Raw genomic sequence first — 20,739 nt, forward strand, 5'->3', positions numbered from 1 at the left:
CACGTTATTGGTTCATTTGGACAAATTTTATTTAAATTTGGACAAATAAAATTTGTTTATTCTGCATGATTTAAATAATTATTAACAAATATTTTTAATATAAATAACATGTAATTAAATAAATATAGGCAAACTTTAATCAAATTAAATTAATAAATGTTATTATTTATATTTATTTTGTATGTTCACGATTTCTTACTATTTAAAAATAATTTTACTTTAAAATAAATAACAATCGCTTTATAAAAAATAATCAACAATTGTCAAGTATTACATAACAATACTTATTAATACAAAAATAGATAATTTTTAGGTTATAAAAACAAAAATATGCAAATCTCATTCAAAATTTTGGTCAATAAAACTAGGTTATTATGAGTCACGCACAATAGCGCGAGATAAGTGTTAGATTATACGATTTAATCAGTTTAGAAATACATGGTATTTAAATTATTCATATGAAGATAATAATCTTTTATCAGTATACTATAAGATTTCTTTTTCTTATCAACGTAATAATAATAATAATAATAATAATAATAAAAAAAAATCATAAATAATGCCTATCTATATCATATTTTTATTAATGAATTTAAAATGATCTGTTAATCAATTAACCAATAGAAAAGAGCCTTATCTATGATTGATCAAAACAATTTAAATCTCATTACTTGTTTATCAATAATGTTATATAAATAGAAAATAAATGCGAAAATAATGAGAATTTAAAATTAAAACAATTTAAAAGAATTGTACATATATATATATATACATACATATGTATATATGTTAAAAAAAAAAAAAAAAAGAGGATAGGAATGATAAGAATAGTCGGAAAGAAGTAATTTCGTATGCATTACAAATTAGTAATCGTGTGTTACCTAGTTTGATGGGAGAATAATTATATAGAAGAAAATAATAAGAGGAAAAGAGAAAGAATGAATGAATGTGAGTAAAAGAGAGAGAGAGAGAGGCAGACAGAGACAGAGAGATATGTACATCATTGGAAAGAGGAGGGAGAAGGGATGAAGTGGGGAACATGAGGTCGTGTGCTTACGTATTGTGTCCTTTATTTATTCCCCTCCCTGGCCTCACCTCATCCTCCATGTCATATACCTTGATGTCGTACATTACGTACTTTTTCACCTCGCGGTCATGAGACAGGTTGTATCGCAGCAGGTACGTTTACAAAAAATCAAACCAATCCTTTTAAACTTCATTCATTATTAATTATTCGACGAATTAGCAATTAATAGTATAAGGAATGTTAACGATAATTAATTTAGAAAAAAAAAACATGTCTAAAAGGAATTCGTATAATGCAGAAGCGTACAAATGTGTTCATTCTCTTCTCACTATCGTGTGTATTATTTTTTAACGTACGATTTTATATCTGACATATGAATGTCAATGATATATATGCATGAGTATGCGCATATATATATATACGTTTGATAGATAATTATAGATCATTTGTTTTTTTTGTAATTGATAATTAATACTTGTTGTGTCGTTACTTTTGAAAGGTGGTGGAGAGGGGGGGGTGGCTAAAAAAAGGAAGAAAAAAAATAAAAAAGAAAATATTCTTCAAACATATGTCGATTCCTAATACCTGGAAATTATACTGCTTTCATATTTTCTTGTATATTTGTTACTTCTTTTTCTTTTTTAATTATTTTTTTCTTCTTCTTAACTCTTTTCATACTAAAGACACAAAACTTTAAACAGTTAATGGTATCAATATTTGTTCTATTGTTTTTTTTTCTTTTGTTATTCCATTGATTTTTATTTGAAATAGTCAATTATTTTGTTTAAAACTTGTATAATATATTGTTATTGATATTGTTTAATTGGATCTCTTATTTGCAGATTAAAAGAAGAGTATTATATTGTGAAAAACCTGGGAAATATACGAACAATTCTAAAAATAAAATTAACAAGAAGTTGAATGAAAGAAATATTATTCTAATTAAATTCGATCACTTTACAAAACAACAAACATGAGTTCCCAAGATATGACTGATCATGCATCGGAAGTGAGTCCTTCCGATATCACTTCCAAAACTAAAAGTTGGGTCCAATTTGAGGAGGAAGTTGAACCAAGCGAGACAGTATCTAAAGATGAATCAAAATATGTAAATAAAGTTCAAAGAAATACTCCAGCGGTGATAAAGCCAGAATCCGTAACAATAAACGTTGATAAAATTGGCAAAACGGTTGAAAATTTAGAAGTTATTAATAAAACTAATAATGAATATAGTGGTGCTGTGATAGCAACTGAATCCGTCCAAATAAATTTAGATAGATCAGGATTAAGCCGATCAATTGTTTCCGATAGTACAGATCTTAATGTTCCGTCCGATGTTAAAGTAACAGATCCAAAAAGTGCTTCTTTAAAGACAGTGGATTTGCGAGATGTATCTAATGGCAGAAACAATCCTAGTAATGTTATAAGTACACCCATTGGAAACATTAGACAAGGATTTGCAAATGGTGATACTATTGTTACGCTTTTACCAGTTAATACCAGATGGCCTTGGATAACTCCAGCTAAATTTAGACCCGAATTAGTTCCCGAAGAATTAATGGCACAAGGATTAACGGTAAATATTATTTTAACTTCTTCTTTTTCTTTTTATTCATTTTCATATGATATACTACTTGTCAAAAGTCCGTATTATTTTACATGAAACTTGTGTTTATTTCTCAATAAAACAAAACTACATTCTCAGACTTATGACAAGCACTATAATGATTAAAATATTAAAAAAACCAAAAATTATATTAATTGTTATTTGTATACACACACATATATACTGCAGCTTACTGTTGAGGACTATGTGCATATAATGGAGTTGCTTGTAAACGATGTACGTTTCAATATGTATAATGTATGTTATAAGAGAATACTTGTCCTTTGGATATTTACTGCGTTTGTCGTATTGCTTGGTTTGCTCTTTTCCGGAGTAACTGGCCTTACATTGTTCGGGCTTGGCGTCATGTGGCTAGTCCTAAATGCAGCTGCAATATTCTTTTGCATGTTTATCAAAATCAAATTGAATCATAATCTGGAAAAATGTATGGCACAAGTTAACAAGCATTTATTACGACATAAGATATTACTTGGATTGGATGACAGAGGAAAAATATCCTGCCATAAAGTTAATCTATGTTTCATATACTTTGATACCACAGACTGTATAGTAAGTGTCTTTCATTATTATTGTAAGTAATGAGATTGTTAAAAAAAAAGCATATATATTTTTAAATACATATAACATACATATATATTATAATATTAGTAATACAAAAATGATTTGATTAGAAAAAGCTTCAGGAGGTGATAGAACGTGAAGAATGTGAAGGAAGAATAATTAGAAGTAATGAAAATGATGCACAACGCAAAAGAGAATTACAGCAACGAATGGATATTGATGATGGTGACATTGTAATACAAGGCAGTACGACAACACGAATTTCCCGAAAACAGGTAAACAAAATGACATTTTTTTTAATTTGATTTTATATATAAATACTTCTTGTCATTAAAAATCATCAAAACTTTGATAAAGTGATCATATACATTAATCTTATCACATACACAAATAATACATTTGAATAGTCTTCAATATTATTATATCATATAAATATTTAGTACTATAAATGACAATAAAATACTAGGGTAAAAGTGAACAAGTATTATGCCGTTATGTGCAACGTTGGGCAAAGGATTATTTACGTCGACGTCTGGATTGGACGGTCGATGAAGATGGTGGAAATCCTTCTTCCCCACGTCATATCGCATCTGCTTTGTGTCCGTGTCAATATATTGAAGAATGGTTGCGTAACAAGCCACGTGTACAGGGCAGAGATTTTTGTCCCAGATGGAGTAGTTTTTTAAGAGATAGGGGCATATGAGAATAATATAAATACTTATCTCTCCGCATGTACTTATTATACAATAGTTATTATATATATATATATATAACAATTTATAAATTTATAAAGTTAAATAATGCACAGTAGGGTAATATGTTTATGCATATTAGGGAGACTTTTGTTATGTTAACGATACAAGTAAGAATTCCATTAAGACACACATTCCGTATTTTACTTATTCGACATAGATTTCTTCTCGATTCTATAATTTGCTTTTATTTAGCGCTTCGTTAACATGCACGGATTATATCAAAGTATTATGACCTCTGTTTACAGTAAAAACTAGTATTACATTATGGCAAAAGAAATATTTACAGAGGTCATTTATTTCCAAGTAATTATTTTGTTCTATTTCAATTAAATATTGAATTTGATATTACATAGGCAACTATAGCAAGTTAGGATTTGATGGGTTTTTTTTTACGAATACACATAACATTTTTAATATTTCTATAAACAAAAGAAAGAAAGAAAGAAATAATGTTATCGCACAAAAGTAATTGTGTCTAAATGATTACATTTGAGATATAAAAAATGTTGTGTTTAGCATTCAAACAATGAACAATGCAACAATTCGCGTTACCTTCAAACAATCTATTAACTAATATAGAATATAATAATATAAACATATATATATTTTGGTAATGGGAGTAATTTTTTAATTAAGTAAACGTTAAAATCAAATAAAAGTTAGTAGAAATTAATATAACAAATAACTTCCACGATAACAAATTGAAAAGAAAATAAGTATATTTTATAGTAGATCTAATCTATTCTAACTTTTTTTATATATATATATAACACAAAAATGAAGAGTTATAATTATAAAAATTTTATTTGAAAATTAAATAAGATATTGTTTAATCATTATAAATTTATATCTTGTTTAATGTGAGACAAGATAAATGAACGTTTTAAACAAATATTTGTTTTACAAAATAGCGAATGAATATTGACATTTTCATTTTAATTTAGTTTTTTTTTTTGTTTTCATATCTCTCTCTCTATATGAAAATTAAAAGAGAAATACCGTCCATTGTATTAAGCATTATATTAGCGATCAATTTGTTTTAAAATTTGTAAGAGAAGACAATTGTTATTATGATATAATATATTCGTTTGAAAAAAAAAAAAGAAAAGAAAAGGAAAGAAAGAGAAAAGTATTTTTTTCGGATTTAAGAGGAAGATTATTATATCAATAAATAAATAAAAAAAAAAAATTATGCCAATCTGAATATCGAATGATGATAGTATGTGTTGGCAGGAACGGGCGGAGTTGCTGTTGCTGAGGTATGCTTCTCGATGGGCACGTCGTTTTGTGCGTCGCAGACTTGATTTGGTTATAGACTCACAGGATCGTAATAGAACCATCGCAGGCCTTTCTGTACCACCACGTCATTGCGTCTCCGCCCGTTGCCCTTGTCAATTTATTGAGGATCATCTCAAATACAAACCTAGAGGCAAGTTAACGTTATCAAGGTTTTTTTTTATACCAAACTTTAACTTTAGGTAATCATATATATATACCACGATAGATATTAAAAAGTGTTATATGCATCATACCACGCACCTTAAGCAGAACAACAACAACAACAACAACAAATTTTAAATATATATATATATTTTATTATATTCATTGATATTATAATCTTTCCAAAAAAAAAATATATAATTTCTCTATCGATTATAGTACGATCTATAATCACGTTTCGTTATATATATATATTTTTTTTATTATTAATAATAATAATAATGATAATATATATCTCCTATCATTATAAATTTATTATCATAGAATAATACAGTATGATATATAATTGCCATTTATATTATGAATTATTGATTAAGAATTATATATATATATATATATATATATATATATATTTGAATTTGAATCATTTTAATGTGTTATATAACGCATAAAGTTGAATTTTATTAGAAATTTCGTATATTTTTTGATATATCATTCATTTACTTTTGAACAAAAAAATCCAAATATTTTCAATTGTATTATTTCAATTTGTTTTTAGATTTTTTCTTGGAGTTTTGTTTGTTTGTTGTTTGTTTGTTTTTTTTTTTTAATTACATGAAACGAAAATTGTCTTAATTTTTGTAGTTGTATATACATTTATTAGTTTTTTTGTTATTTATTCGACACAAATGTTTTATTTACTTATTGATAATGTACTTGTTGCTCTTATACCGTAGTTATATAGATATATATGTATCTGATACACATATCACTTTTTTAATAAAATAGAAATATATTCATTTTGAATATCTTTGATAAATACATTAATAAAAATTATAAGCCATTATAGTATTTGCCATATTAATATATTGATTATAAGTATATGTTAAACTCATATATGTATTTTAATGTCTATTATGATATAAAAAACATATTGATCATTTAATGATAGTAAATTTAAAAAAGAAAAAGGAAAAAAAGATCATTCAAAATTTCATATCACAAGAGATATTTTTTAAATTTTGTCTAAGACTGATTTTTACAATGAATTTTTTAATTTCATCTTAATCTCATCATTTAAAAAAAAAAAAAAGATTATACATAATAGTAATATTCATTCGCTATTTTTAATTTAATTTAATTTAAAAAAAGAAAAAAGAATTGTTTTATACTTTAATTCGTTTTTATATATATATATTTAATATTTTTGTTAAAAAAAAAAAAACATTGAAATATTGAAAGAAAGAAAAAAAAAGAAATGTTCAATTGATTGAAAAATTTTTTATAAATGAACAAACATCACAACAACACACAAATCATTGATGTTAAATTAAATTATTGGATAAAAAAAACATACATATATATAAAAAAAAAGAGAATAATAAAATATTAATAAAAATAAAATTGGCATATTATTAATTAAGATCATGTTCTTTTTTTTATGGGATAATCATACAACATTCCCGAATAGTTTAAGAACGTTAAGTTTTATCTATATATGAATATATGATCAAACGTATAGTAAATTAAAATCATAAAGATTTAATTATAGACACATTTTAATATGTATGTGCACAAATGAAAATTGATGTTTGTTGTTTCCGTCCTTAAAAGTAAAAGATATATATTATCGATTATAAAATATAAGTTCATAATTATAAATATGAAAAAAAAACAAACAAAAAAACAAAAAAACTGTATAAATAACGACGAATATTTATATTGAATTTCATCAAATTCATTTTTAAACAGAATTGTTTAAATTTTATAAAATAGGATAATGCATACACATACATAAATACATAAATACATACATACATACATACATACATACATATATATACATATATAATAATTAATCATTTTTACATATTGTTATAAAAATTGTTATTTGTGTTTATGGCGTGCGTGTGACGACCCTTCGTATGTACGTATAATTTTGTTGTAATCGATAGAAATTCATTTGCATTAAATGCAACGGATTACAAATTACAAAAAAAAAAAAAAGATTATACAATGAGTATTGCAACTTAATTAAGTTACACATATGTTACCATCAGTCATGAATAGAAGAAAGATGTATATTATTTTTCTTTTTTTGTTTTTCTTAATTATATACATATACATTTTTTTTTATATACATTTCTACAAAAAAATAAAGATAAAAATAAAAGTAGTAAACACATATATATATAGTTTATTCTATTGCATAATTCATTGTATCTTTTACATACATACGATGTGCTCACAGTTGGGTATATAGTCGATCTTTATAATTAATTATGGATAACACGATGTAACACGAATGTCTTTTTCTTTTTCTTCTTTTTTTAAATAATAAATCAATTTTATATATGATGATAAAAATTGATCACAGAAAGGAGGTCCGTGTACTTAAAATTGATAACGTATATATTTGGTATATATGTATTTTGTATTACGCCATACATAGAAAACACAGCACAAGAAATAAAGATTTTGTGTTATGTAAAAGTTGAAAGATTACTTCCTATAATTTGATTATATATTATATACTATATATATATATATATTTATAACATTTTACTTGCGCGTGTTTTATATTTGACAAAATATCTACGCGTGTGTGTTTCTTCTTCTATGCTTTATTGTATTCCTACATAAAAAAAAAAAAAAAAAAAAAAAAAAACAACAAAATATATTATTATATTGAATGTTTAAATAAGCTAAATATATTTCATTTTTAACACAGCCTATAATAATAATAATAATAATAATGTATATGTATATACATATCTTTTTCAAATGACTAATCATTATCTGTGCATATTTATTTATTTATATAATATTTGCTTTAAAAAAAGAAAAAGAAATGAAACAATCCTGTGCTTTAATTAACAAATATAACTAATTAATTATCTCCCCTGCATGCAGCCGGACAAAAGGTGTTGGAACTTCCCGTTATATCTCGTCATTGAATCGAAACTTAATCAAAATTATAAAATGTATGATACTAAGTAAGTATTGCATATATTATGTGCTAATCATGTCTATATATATATATATATATATGTTGCATGATAAATTATCAATCCATATTAAACAATCATTTCTAATATTTTATACATCTAACAATTTTATTCATTTCTCTATTTATTTCTTACTTTTGGCTTTAAAGATAAATAAGATAGATCTTAAAAAAATTCATTAATAATTCAATTGACATTAATTATGTCGACAAACGATTTATTAATAATTTATCATTTGTTTGATCTCATTTATTATGATTTTAATTTACTTACGTGATATCGTTTGGTGTGTATAAAACTAATATAAACTTATGCATGACTTTTTCAGGATATCCACCTGGTTTTACATGGTGTGCTTATTTCAATGATCCTATGGTTCGATTTGATACGATACCAGCTTACTGATTTCTCTTTTTATGTTTATTATTTATATATATATATATATAATTATATAAATATACATTCCAATTGACATATTTAAATAAGGTATACAAGCACTAAAATGAATTCGCATGATATTATAAGAACACGATTTGAAGATATTTCAAAACTAAGTATTATATAAAAAGATTTAATAGATAGAAGAGATTAAGATTTGTGCACTATTGAAGATAAAATATTGTGCACTATTCAAATAATTCTTCATATTTTAATATAGAAAGTGTGATAAAACTATTAATAGTTTATATTATGTTACAATGATGATAAGCATTTAAAGGTTGCACTTGATAAGAAATAATCATAAAAGAGATAGATAGATAGATCTATAAAATACGACGAATATAATAATTTTACAAAAACAATATTAAAGACGTATAAATATTTTTTATTTGGTAAAATAAGTTTAATTTATATTAGAAAGATAACAGAAAAGAAAAAAAAGTATAAAACAAAAAAGATCATGAAAATTATAAATTTACTAAGAATTTTATCTAATACAATTGACAGCCATATCAAAATCTGTACAATACGATAAGAAATAATCTATGTAAATGAAATTGATAGGATTAACGATTATTCGAAACAGATATATGAATAATATTTTAAATCTTAATAAGAGATACTACTTATCAATGGTTTTCATAGATATTAAAAGGAACAAAAATTGTGCCTTACTTAAAATAATTGCACAACAATATTTATCGGTGATATTATATCTAAATACGAATACACACAATTTATAATAATCAGTCATAGTTTCCTTTACAATTTTATAGTTAGAATATTTACAACTATGCTATGTTGTAAATGATTTACATTTCTGTATACAATAAATCACGGCTTACATTATTTGACGCTTAGATGAAAATATAATTTTTAATTATATAATTAAAAATAACATTTATATATATATAATATACACGATGAAACATAATCCTTCATTTGTAAATTAATTTTATTAATTGACAAGATATATATATATATATGTATATATATATGTCACGTTATAAGAGCAGCTTGTGCCTGTTTTCTGATACTATCAGCAAGTGCTCTTATCTCTTCGTTATCTTTTTCCAATTGTTCCTGTTCTCTCTTTAATATAATTTCCAATTGTTTCAATTGTTCTTTAACGTTTAAATAAATTTTTACTTTTTTGTAAATATCCTCAGAATTATTGTGATCGGTCAAAATATATACATTTTCTGTTTGAATGTTGTCTGAAAAATTATTTTTATAACCTCGAACATTTATTAAAATCATAATAAAAGAAACATATTTTATATAATTATTTATAATAATATTATAATAGTAGTAATTTTGTATTCATTCAATAATATACCTTCATTCATAACTTTAAATGCAACATCATCAGCTGATGCATTGGAAAGATCTTCTAATATATGTTCAGGATTTGGAAAATTAGGTCTAGGTGGTAAACTTTGTTTCTTATTTCCAAACATATTGATTTAACATTAATTATTACGTTAAATTAATTAAATTTGAAAGAAATTATTAATAAAAACGATACACTGTAACGAGTGTAACAAATTCTAACCTAACATTTCATGACATATGTCAAACAAACGTGTTAGTTCTCTTAACTGTCGTTAGATGCGTTAGTTGCAACAGTTTCTTCTTTATCATTTAAGTAAACAAACATCTTTGAATTTGGAGATATCATTCCAAAATAAACAAAAGTTATTCAAAGAAATGTCAAACAATACGAATGATTATCCATCATGTATTAAAATAGTAAGTAATTAGTATAGTACTTTTTTTAAATAAATATACTTTGGATAAAATAATATCTTGTATTTAAATAATATCTATCTATATATATATATATATATATATATATATATATATATATATATATATATATATATATATATATATATATATATATAAAATAATATCTTGTATTTAACATACATTAAATTTAATGTATGTTAAAATTTTAATATATTTTTTTTTTAGCCAAATGCAAAACCAGATCATAAAACTATACAACATCAAATAAAAGATAATCTTCCATTAGTTACACAATTACAGAGGATAAAATGTGTGAACGATGCATTATTGTCAGCAGCAAATGAAATATTTGGAGAAGAAAAATGGAGTTATTCTGTTTGTAATCAAACATTAGGTATATCTGTATAATATTATACATTTCACAGTAAAATATATGAAAGAGAATAAACAGAGATAGATGAATTAGATTTCATGTCTCATTTTCAGATTTTGTTGATTCTGCCTGGGGTGTTTATATTGTTGGATGTCATACAATAATTAAAATAGAATTAAGTTCTGGAATTTATCACGAAGACATGGGATATAGTATTAAGGAAGGACCAGTCAAAGGTGAAGCTATACATTGTGCCAGAATTGTAAGTAAAAATATATATTAATATGTATATTATTATATAAATTACTATTACATATTACACTCAAATTTTCTTTTAAAATTGCATTAAAAAATATCATGTATGCAGATCACACGTGTTAGAAGTAAAATGACATCGATTATTATTAAAAATTTGATTTTTTAAAATTTCAATGAGTCTATGAAGAAATTAGTCAATGATCGAATGTACGAAAATTTTTTTTTCAATTTATGAAAATCAATGAACTACGAAGAAATTAGTCAATGATCGAGGATGTGTCGCCATCTAGCAGTACCAACTATTACTTCATTTTACCGACTGTAAATTATGTGCCGCCATCTAGCGGTTCTAACTATTATTTCTTTATCTTACCGACTGTAAACTAACTATGTGCTGCCATCTAGCGGTACTAGCTATTATCAATGATCATTGACTGAACTTTTCATAGACTCATGCATTGACTAATTTCTTCGTAGTTCACTGATTTTTTAAAATTGAAAAAAAAATTTTCGTGCGTTCGTGCATTGACTGAACTATTCATAGACTCATGCATTGACTAATTTCTTCGTAGTTCATTGATTTTTAAAAATTGAAAAATAATTTTTCGTGCGTTCGTGCATTGACTGAACTTTTCATAGACTCATGCATTGACTAATTTCTTCGTAGTTCATTGATTTTTAAAAATTGAAAAAAAAATTTTTCGTACATTCGATCATTGACTGAACTTTTCATAGACTCATGCATTGACTAATTTCTTCGTAGTTCATTGATTTTTAAAAATTGAAAAAAAATTTTTCGTACATTTGTGCATTGACTGAACTTTTCGTAGAATCCTCATTCTAAAGAAGTTTTCACTTGTGAAAAAAGTAAAATGTATTTATATTATATTTTCTTTTTAGGCTTCTTACAATGACGCATTAGTTAAAGTTTTATGCAGTTTTGGTGGTAAAATAAAGTTAACAGCTAAAAAACTTTCCAAAGAACTTTCAAATTCTCTTATTCCTCCTAAAAACAAATCACCTTCTGTAGTAGTTAATCATGATATTAAGGAACCAAAGGAAGAAAAAGGTAATCAATCTTTTTATCATTTCTCTTTGAAAGATTTTTATTTGTATAAAAAAAAAAAAAAAAAAAAAAAAAAATAATAAAAAATAAATATATACCTTTGATCTAATCAATTTAGAAGCAGTATCTGAAAATAAAACAAGTCCATCGAATCAAGTAGCAGAAGTTTCTAAATCCAATGAAAATCAAGTATCTTTGAATGATGGAATTTGTATTAAAGATACATCCAATTCAAAATCAAATTCAAAATCCAATATTCTTCTAGATCAAGTGGATGTTAATAATAAAAAATGTAAGAATAAAAAGATTAAATATATATATATATATATGCTATTATTGTTCTTACGAGAAGATATTAATAATGTAATACTATTTTATTTATTTGTTTAATAATATAATTATTTGTAAAAATTATTATAGTATCAAAAGAAGAATTAATGCGTCAAGAGAGAAAGAGGAAACAAATGGAGAAACAAATGGAATATAAAAAACTTATGAAAGAAAAAGGATTATTGATAAGTAATCCTGAACAAAAAGGATAAGATTAAATTTAAAAAAAAAAAAGAGTACAACCAATGTGCCTCATCATCTCTTCTTTCTTTTATCTCTTTAGAGATAACGAATAGATTGAAAAGTTTACCTTCAAATAAATTTAATACAAAATCTCAAATCTTATACAATTAAAATATCATCATTTATAAATAAATTTCATGATTTTATCATTTCATATACCGTACGTACCAATTGTAACAATCATGTGTTTAGTGATTTTTGAGATTGTGAACAAATATCATTAGAATAATAATATTAATAATAATATTATTCAAAAAACAAAAAAAAAACAAAACACAAAAAAAAAAAATAAAAGAAAATAATAAATGTATTATTAAAAAGACCATATTTTGAAAAATAGATTTCTATTCATATTCTGCTATAAGTACCATCATATATACTCCTGCAAGAAGTGCAATTATTTCTTTAACTGATTGCCAAAACTTAGTATCAGTTAACAATTCTGGTATCACAGAGACAGTAGCAATATAGATAAATCCTCCAGCAGTAAACGGAAGAATCCACATTGTCGCAAAATCTCCTAAAAAATGTAAATATTAATGTCACTTAAACACATCCACATCAACACCTGTTGATTATTTTATTTGAAAATAAAGATCTCATTAATTTACCCATTCCTTCTGCTAATAAGGACACATAAGTCCCTAACAAAGCACCTATTGCAGTAGTCAACTGCAGCAACATGGCCTGTATAATCAAAAATACAATAAATAAATATACAAGAAATAAGAAATGAAATATAATCACATATTCATCAATTGATTACCTTTTTCTTACTACAACCGCTTTGAACCAAAATAGCAAAGTCACCTATTTCATGAGGTACTTCGTGTAATAAAATAGTAAACGTTGTTACATAGCCAATACTGTTTCCAGCTAAATAGCTGGCTCCTATAGCCAAACCATCTGTAAAATTATGCAAAAAGTCTGCAACTAAATTGAGGTAGCCTGCAATTTTGATATCGCTCTTGGATTCAGCATTTTTTTTGACAGTTGAAGAGGCACCTTTCTTCTTGTCAGATTCTTTCTTAGTTTCGTTAATAGTATGAGAATGTCCATGATCACCTTTTATCATACGTACAGCTTTTTCGACAATTAAAAATACAGTAATGCCTAATAGAACGCACAGACCAACTGACATATCATGTTTATGATCAGGTTCTTCGTGTTGGTGGCCTTTCGTATGGGAATGTGAAGATTCATGTGAAGATTCATGTGAATGAGGAACTAATGCATGGGGAATAAGATGTAGAAAAGCATCACCAAGGAGACCACCCGATGCAAAGCTCAAAAGTATTTTCAATAATGGTTCACGTTCCTTACTATTGTCTAATGGTACAAAAAATAATATAAAAAAAGGTGCTATAGAAATGAGCAAGGTAGAACCCATTGCTCTAAACGTTATCTCATTACGTTCATTAGTAGGAAGATTAGTTGATTCATGATGGTGATGATGATGATCATCATCATCATCATCATCGTGCTTTTGATGTTCATCATGCGTGACGTGCACATGAACCTTTTTAAATTGTTGTGATTGCACTGGATCATGTTTCAGTTCAGAATGCTGATTTAGCAAATATTCTTTATTGGCTTCTTGAGAATATTTGAAACTCGGTGATTCATCGTGTCCATGTGATTGGCATATAGCCGGTAGATTTAAAAACACAAGTATTACAAACACAACAGTTACCACTTTGTAAATCCACTTTTTTATTTTCAATGATTGTTGCTGCTTTTCAATCTGTGTCGCCATTATTGTTATGCCAACTCAGCTCAAAATCTACAAAATATAGTTTAGAAGATAATCAAGTTTTCTATATACCAACATCCGTATTCGTGAACATGAACGTCATTAACGAATCAACATTAATATAATTTTCGTTAATAAACATTCAAATTATTTTTCTTTTTAACGTGGCGCCATTGAATAGAAATGTACGTATGATAACTCAATAGCAACTACCACCTAGCGAAACGAACTCTTGAAAACGATGTTAAAGAGGCACAATAGATAAAAAAACATACGACTTATTTTACCCTAAATCTTTATCATTTCTTTATTTTAAATCCTCATAGTATTTTTATGTTACAATTAATGATTATTTATTTATCTTTGTGTAATCTCTCATCCTAGAAATCAAAGTTCATTTAAGATCAAACATTAAGCTTCGTTCACACATACATTCTATTTCAAAACTTACTCGATCGATAACTTAATATAAATATATTATATAAATGCATATATATATATATAATTATATACATATACATAAACATATTTGAAAATGATTTTTTATATAACAAATAAAATTATCTTTTTGATCGAATATTATCAAGATTTTTAAATAATAACTTAATATTTCAAAAGTGCATAAATCAATATAAACATTTGAAAAACATTTGAACGAATAATGGAGAGAGAGAAAGATAAGTTTTAAAAAAGAAACTTATTTAAATATTAAATAAATAATATACAAGCTTTTTATTATAATTGAAAAAGATATTCTTCTTCTTCTTCTTCTTCTTCTTCTGCGATTGGCTACATATGTTACTTGTTTAAAGTACAATTGTAAATATATATTTATATGTGTGACTCTGTCGATAAAGTAAAAATCTTCTTTGATTTAGATGAAACTTCAAAAGTGTGAAACCATCAGAAAATAATAGATCGGTATTTGTTAGTTATATTATAGAATCTATGTACATAAAAGTAGTTTTCTTTTTTATAATTCGTGGAAAGTGACAAAAAATTAAAAGGTCACGATTAAGTGACCCCTAGTTGCGCATGTTACTCTTAGTTCCATTGACTAATATTAAGCAAAGAAAGAAAGTGAAAGCAGATAGATGTGCAGGTTTAAAATGAATGTGTCGTAATATTTATTCGAGTAATAAGATACACCAAGTATAATACACATATTCTCATGACAAATCACGTGCGATACAAGAGAATGAAATAATACAATTTGTCTTGTGTGTTTTTCAAATCATTTATGGTTAATTGTATACACGTAAGTGAACAAAATTCATATTATAATATTTGATGATAAGGATATTATCTTTAAATGATATCTTCAAAAAAAAAATGAAATATCACATATTATATTAGAATTATTTCTAATGATCATTTGTTCAATGTAATGTTTTAAAACAGATGCACTGTATACTTGAAAATGACCTAGATAGGTTATACCATTATGATACCTGACCTAAATTTTTCTGTGTACCATTATAATAAGAAGTACTATGTCTGCTTCATTGTCTAATATGTTCACTCGATGAATATACAATGGAATGGAATGGCTCTAGAGAAATGGAGGAACGTAGGTGCATTGCAGATACTGGGAAAACTTTAAGAAAGTATGGAAGTACAGCTAAACACATGACCAGAACAGAGAGTTTAATAAAACATATTGTTTTATCTACGGATACACTTCAAGGAATTGCACTTAAATATGGTGTTACAGTATGTATTTCAAAGTTCCTTTCATTGATATTGTCATGGATAGATATTAGATTAATTATTCAATATTTCTGTTACAGACTGAGCAAATAAGAAGAGTTAATCGACTATGGGCATCAGATAGTTTATTTTTAAGAGAATATCTCCTTATACCTGTTAGTGCAGAGAGCCCATTAGCTTCATCCATTGAATCTGCTTCATACAGTGATTCAGAATGTAACACTTCTCAAAATGTAAGTAAATTATAATATGATTTAACATTGGTATATATCTATCTATCTATATAAAATATTTAACTTCATTGCTATGCTGTAACTTGTATATAATTTCATAAAAATGATATTAATTAATGTAGGTATCTAGTCCATCTGTAACATCACCATTAGACGATGAAAGTACAGCTGACGACTTCTTAGCTAAAATGGATTCTAGTATAGCTAATGTTAAGAAAGAAATTAAACGTACTCAAGGAAGTAGTGAGTAAGTTAATACAATGATCATTGAAATACTATAATATGCATCATTATTATCCTTATATGTATGTAGATATATTTAAATATTTCTTATATTTTAGATTCTGTAATGAAGGTAATGACACTTATGTACAACAACGAAAATCATCCAATAAATTTAGAGATTCGCTTTCTTCGAATACCAATATATCAGCTCATTCATCAGAATTAAGGCTATCATCATCCTCTAGTGATACGCAAAATTTTCCCACCGCTGTAGTAATGACCCAGGGAAGAAAAGTTAAAACGTCGTTACAAAGACTTCAACAGCAACAGGATGAAATGTTCCAATTGTAGCATCTAAGTCTTATTAATGTATAATATTTTACAATTCAGCAGATGTTATTAAAGACCTTGCTGAAAAGAGCACTTTAGGTATCAATGTGTACAAAACATTTCTTTACTTGGCATAAGTTATTATCAAAATAACATCTTCGTTGAGAAGTCATACCATAATTTCTTACATTTAATATCCATCTCCATTGTACGATAGAAATTGTGGATATTAATTGCATATGAAATAATATTAAATTATTTTTGTTTCATATTCAGTTAAAAGTATATTTAAAAAAAAGACTAAGAGAGAGAGAGAGAAAGAGAGAGAGAGAGAGAGAGAGATAGAGTCAATCAGCTTTGTCCGACCAAATACTTTGAATTTTTAGTATTTACCATATGTGCCTTTGATATATATTTGTACACATTATATAATAATTCTGTTGTTATTCTCTTAAAGTATGTAAATAAATGCTACATCTTGTTATGTACATTGTAATGTGTACCAACAGTAAAGAATTGCAATTAACGTTGCATAAATAATATATTGAATAATATATTATTAAAAGGCACGATATAATATACATCACATTTACAGCAAAATAAAGACAATATATAGTTTCAATAGGAACTATTTTAAATGGTAAATTACAATGATTTTTCAAGATATAGTAAAATGATATTACCTATTGTTAAATTATTATTTGTGCTATAATAATATCAGTCTTCCTAATTATAATTATTACAATTTTTCGATATTATTAGCACTGATCTCTATAGTTATTTATAATATTGTTTAACTATTGAAAATTAAGCTATTTGTTGCATTATATACATACATGTGAATTTTATTTCGTAATGTTAAAAAAAAAAAAAAAGAAAAAAAATCTAGCTACAAAAAAAGAAAATAATAAAAAGAAAAAAAATTATATAAAAAAAAAAATAAATAAAACAAGAAAAAAAGTAAATACTGCCAAAAAGAAAATAAAAATGTATTGGTGGTATTTAAATATTCTTCTGTTAAATTTGTTATAATTCTATTATTCTATGTAAAGTTATGATTACATTTTATAAATGTATAGAAAATGGGAACGTGAAAAGTTTTTCATCGATTTTAATTTCTTTTCTTTATTATAATAAAAAGCACAATTTGTAATAATTCTTGTATATTATGTATTAAAATTCATTCAAATTGTCGCATTTATTATTGATTTGTAGTTTATGTACAAATAGCTTGTTTCTATTTTCATTCATATTCAATGAAAAGTATTTTTTGTTAATGTTTTATAATATGAACATTTTCTATTGTACGATATATAAAAAAGTATATATATATATATATTAATATTTGATTTTAATTAAATTGTTATAAAATTGTTATGTGATGAATTATAAATCGTAAAATTGTTAATTATCCAAAAATAATATTATTCAACGAAAAAAAAAAAAAAAAGGCAGAATAATAATACAAGATTATTACATTTCTTTATGCTTGTTAAAAATAACATGCTTTAAGAGAAAACAGAATATATTTATATTTTTTTGTTATTATTTCTTGTTAAATCACGTACAGTCGACACACTTTTATGATATACCTATTAATATATTTAATAATTATAAAGTAAAATTAAATTGACTTTTGATGAAAGAAAACCAAAGATTTAAAAAAGTATCTATGATTTGTTTTTTTTTTTTAGATAATTTATGTGAGTTAATTTATAAGATTAAAATATTAAATTAATATGTCTTTATTATTTTCTCTTTTATTGGGTTGAAGGGGTACTGTGTTTTCTTTACAAGATATGAAATTAATATTTGTAACACTTAAAAACACAAAAATATTTTAGTTATATCCATATATAATAGCAATTTATAATTTTAAGAAATGCGATGATATCATATCCATTTATTCATTATGTACGATGTAGTTGATAAGTATTCTGTATATATATATATATATATATATAAATATATTTACATGTAATTATTATAAAATATCTATGCTTGCAAAAGTGCAAGTAGATAATTTTTCTGTTATAAAGAACTTCAGAATGCTACGATAGCAGAATACTGATAATATTACAATCTTCCTATCTTACAATTAGTTAGCTTTGGAATTGTAATGCATCACTTCATTTGATGTAACGATTAAATATTAATTGTAATAACAAAAATTAGAATAGTTTAAAAACAAGAAAAGAAAACCCTTATTACATGATAAGATTAAAAAAAAAAAAAATGCCACATCGAAAATATTATTATTTAGAATGCATGATAATAATGATGATTATGATGATGATGATAATAACATACTGCTTTATATAATAAATGTTGTAAAGAATTATAAATATAACAACAATTTAATAATTCAAAGAATACCATGATGTTGTTAATAAACTTATTTTCTATTTTTATATGCATTTTGCTCGCTATTGATTACTGAAAACAAAAAAGCATAAAATATTACAATTTGAATATGATATTTCTATATATCCAACTTTAAGATTTAATCTTTACTTCATCTATGTTTGCTATCATTCTTTTTTTATATTAGCAACATATGATCTTTAATTACTTATTTAGGTACCTGTAAATTCATGTTGTTACACATCTTTGTTATCGCTGTTAACTTCTTATTATTATCATTTATTACATCCAACTTGCTACGAATCAATCTAATAGGGGGCATTATGCATTTACTGCAATTACATTTAGTATCAATTACCAAATTAAATGATCCTAATCGAGTATTGCAAAATGGGCAATTTAATCTTCCTTTCGTCCAGGATGTCTACAAAGATATTATTATATTTATTTATATTTATCATATGAATAAATAACCTATGTGTACACATACACACATAATATATATATATATATATATATATATATATATATATATATATATGTATTGATTAACTATTATTTTGTATGAAAATATATTATATATATATAAGAAAAATTGACTTTACTTGATCTATTATTTTCTGTATCCATGTTGGCAGATTTTCCATAGACATGTATAAACAATGTTCAATAAAATCACCACCACATTCTGTATGTTCAATATTACTTATATCTTCGTTATGGGATGAAAGTATTGTAAAACTTTCATTTTGAAACAAATTTTTACGACAATGTTTACACTTAATTTCAATCATTTGAAAAAATCGTTAATTGAAATAATATTTCATATGCTTATAAATCTATACCAAATCTTTTAGGTTATGACAGCACGATCAAATTAAAATCTGTTATGATCCTTTTACATTTTCATTTTTAAGGTTATGTTATCAGTCTGATAAACATGATTTGTTATTGATATAGATATACTATTATAAGAATGTATTTATTTTTGAATTTTAATAGATATTTATATAAATATATATATGATCTATGTATTTTTTTATTTTTTCATTATACATAACTCACAAATGTGACATAAGGTTTATTATAAACAAAAATGAGTACTAAGATCTTTGAATCAAAAACATTAGTTTCTTAATTTAACCAATAATTCATAAATTAATGTATTTAAATTTGTTATTTATACATTCACATAAATATGTATATTTGTATTAAATCATTAATACTATTATGACAGTAATAT

The 20,739-nt window shown here is 24.6% G+C and overlaps 6 protein-coding genes across 12 annotated transcripts; 3 read left to right on the forward strand and 3 right to left on the reverse strand.

Moving 5' to 3' along the window:
• The first annotated feature begins 850 nt into the window (after positions 1 to 850).
• LOC107072593 (uncharacterized) lies at positions 851 to 9,093 on the forward strand. 6 transcript variants are annotated; one of them, XM_089178710.1, is made up of 7 exons: positions 855 to 1,179; positions 1,870 to 2,603; positions 2,823 to 3,203; positions 3,326 to 3,490; positions 5,204 to 5,399; positions 8,335 to 8,406; positions 8,747 to 9,093. In XM_089178710.1, exons 2-7 carry the CDS (start codon positions 2,001 to 2,003, stop codon positions 8,821 to 8,823), a joined length of 1,494 nt encoding a protein of 497 aa, XP_089034836.1. In that variant the 5' UTR covers positions 855 to 1,179; positions 1,870 to 2,000; the 3' UTR covers positions 8,824 to 9,093. The 6 variants fall into 6 exon arrangements, with proteins under 6 accessions (XP_089034835.1, XP_015188136.1, XP_089034836.1 ...); XM_089178712.1 differs by having other exon boundaries at positions 859 to 1,179; positions 8,324 to 8,406; XM_089178709.1 differs by lacking the exon at positions 8,747 to 9,093 and having other exon boundaries at positions 851 to 1,179; positions 8,335 to 8,738.
• Positions 9,094 to 9,586: 493 nt separating this feature from the next.
• LOC107072594 (uncharacterized) lies at positions 9,587 to 10,339 on the reverse strand. Its single transcript, XM_015332651.2, has 2 exons — positions 10,199 to 10,339; positions 9,587 to 10,076 (listed from the first exon to the last, which is right to left on the reverse strand). Exons 1-2 carry the CDS (start codon positions 10,317 to 10,319, stop codon positions 9,859 to 9,861), a joined length of 339 nt encoding a protein of 112 aa, XP_015188137.1. The 5' UTR covers positions 10,320 to 10,339; the 3' UTR covers positions 9,587 to 9,858.
• Positions 10,340 to 10,427: 88 nt separating this feature from the next.
• Positions 10,428 to 12,866, forward strand: LOC107072581 (uncharacterized). Its single transcript, XM_089178714.1, has 6 exons — positions 10,428 to 10,611; positions 10,837 to 11,005; positions 11,098 to 11,246; positions 12,143 to 12,311; positions 12,427 to 12,600; positions 12,729 to 12,866. The coding sequence occupies exons 1-6, from the start codon at positions 10,570 to 10,572 to the stop codon at positions 12,848 to 12,850; spliced, it is 825 nt and encodes a 274-aa protein (XP_089034840.1). The 5' UTR covers positions 10,428 to 10,569; the 3' UTR covers positions 12,851 to 12,866.
• A 148-nt stretch (positions 12,867 to 13,014) lies between these two features.
• Positions 13,015 to 15,048, reverse strand: Catsup (zinc transporter catecholamines up). The gene is made up of 3 exons (XM_089178713.1): positions 13,648 to 15,048; positions 13,493 to 13,568; positions 13,015 to 13,401 (listed from the first exon to the last, which is right to left on the reverse strand). Exons 1-3 carry the CDS (start codon positions 14,635 to 14,637, stop codon positions 13,226 to 13,228), a joined length of 1,242 nt encoding a protein of 413 aa, XP_089034839.1. The 5' UTR covers positions 14,638 to 15,048; the 3' UTR covers positions 13,015 to 13,225.
• A 444-nt stretch (positions 15,049 to 15,492) lies between these two features.
• Positions 15,493 to 17,234, forward strand: red (LysM peptidoglycan-binding domain-containing protein red). Its single transcript, XM_015332663.2, has 5 exons — positions 15,493 to 15,892; positions 16,036 to 16,347; positions 16,425 to 16,577; positions 16,700 to 16,824; positions 16,919 to 17,234. The coding sequence occupies exons 2-5, from the start codon at positions 16,171 to 16,173 to the stop codon at positions 17,151 to 17,153; spliced, it is 690 nt and encodes a 229-aa protein (XP_015188149.1). The 5' UTR covers positions 15,493 to 15,892; positions 16,036 to 16,170; the 3' UTR covers positions 17,154 to 17,234.
• Positions 17,235 to 18,861: 1,627 nt separating this feature from the next.
• Positions 18,862 to 20,638, reverse strand: LOC107072583 (E3 ubiquitin-protein ligase RNF180). 2 transcript variants are annotated; one of them, XM_015332636.2, is made up of 3 exons: positions 20,102 to 20,638; positions 19,717 to 19,920; positions 18,862 to 19,568 (listed from the first exon to the last, which is right to left on the reverse strand). In XM_015332636.2, exons 1-3 carry the CDS (start codon positions 20,288 to 20,290, stop codon positions 19,566 to 19,568), a joined length of 396 nt encoding a protein of 131 aa, XP_015188122.2. In that variant the 5' UTR covers positions 20,291 to 20,638; the 3' UTR covers positions 18,862 to 19,565. The 2 variants fall into 2 exon arrangements, with proteins under 2 accessions (XP_015188122.2, XP_015188121.2); XM_015332635.2 differs by having other exon boundaries at positions 18,862 to 19,920.
• Positions 20,639 to 20,739: the final 101 nt, after the last annotated feature.

This window comes from Polistes dominula, unplaced genomic scaffold, assembly GCF_049000335.1.
Source record: "Polistes dominula isolate Pdom_NZ unplaced genomic scaffold, Pdom_raw_medaka contig_11, whole genome shotgun sequence".
NCBI classification, from domain to species: Eukaryota; Metazoa; Arthropoda; class Insecta; order Hymenoptera; family Vespidae; genus Polistes; species Polistes dominula.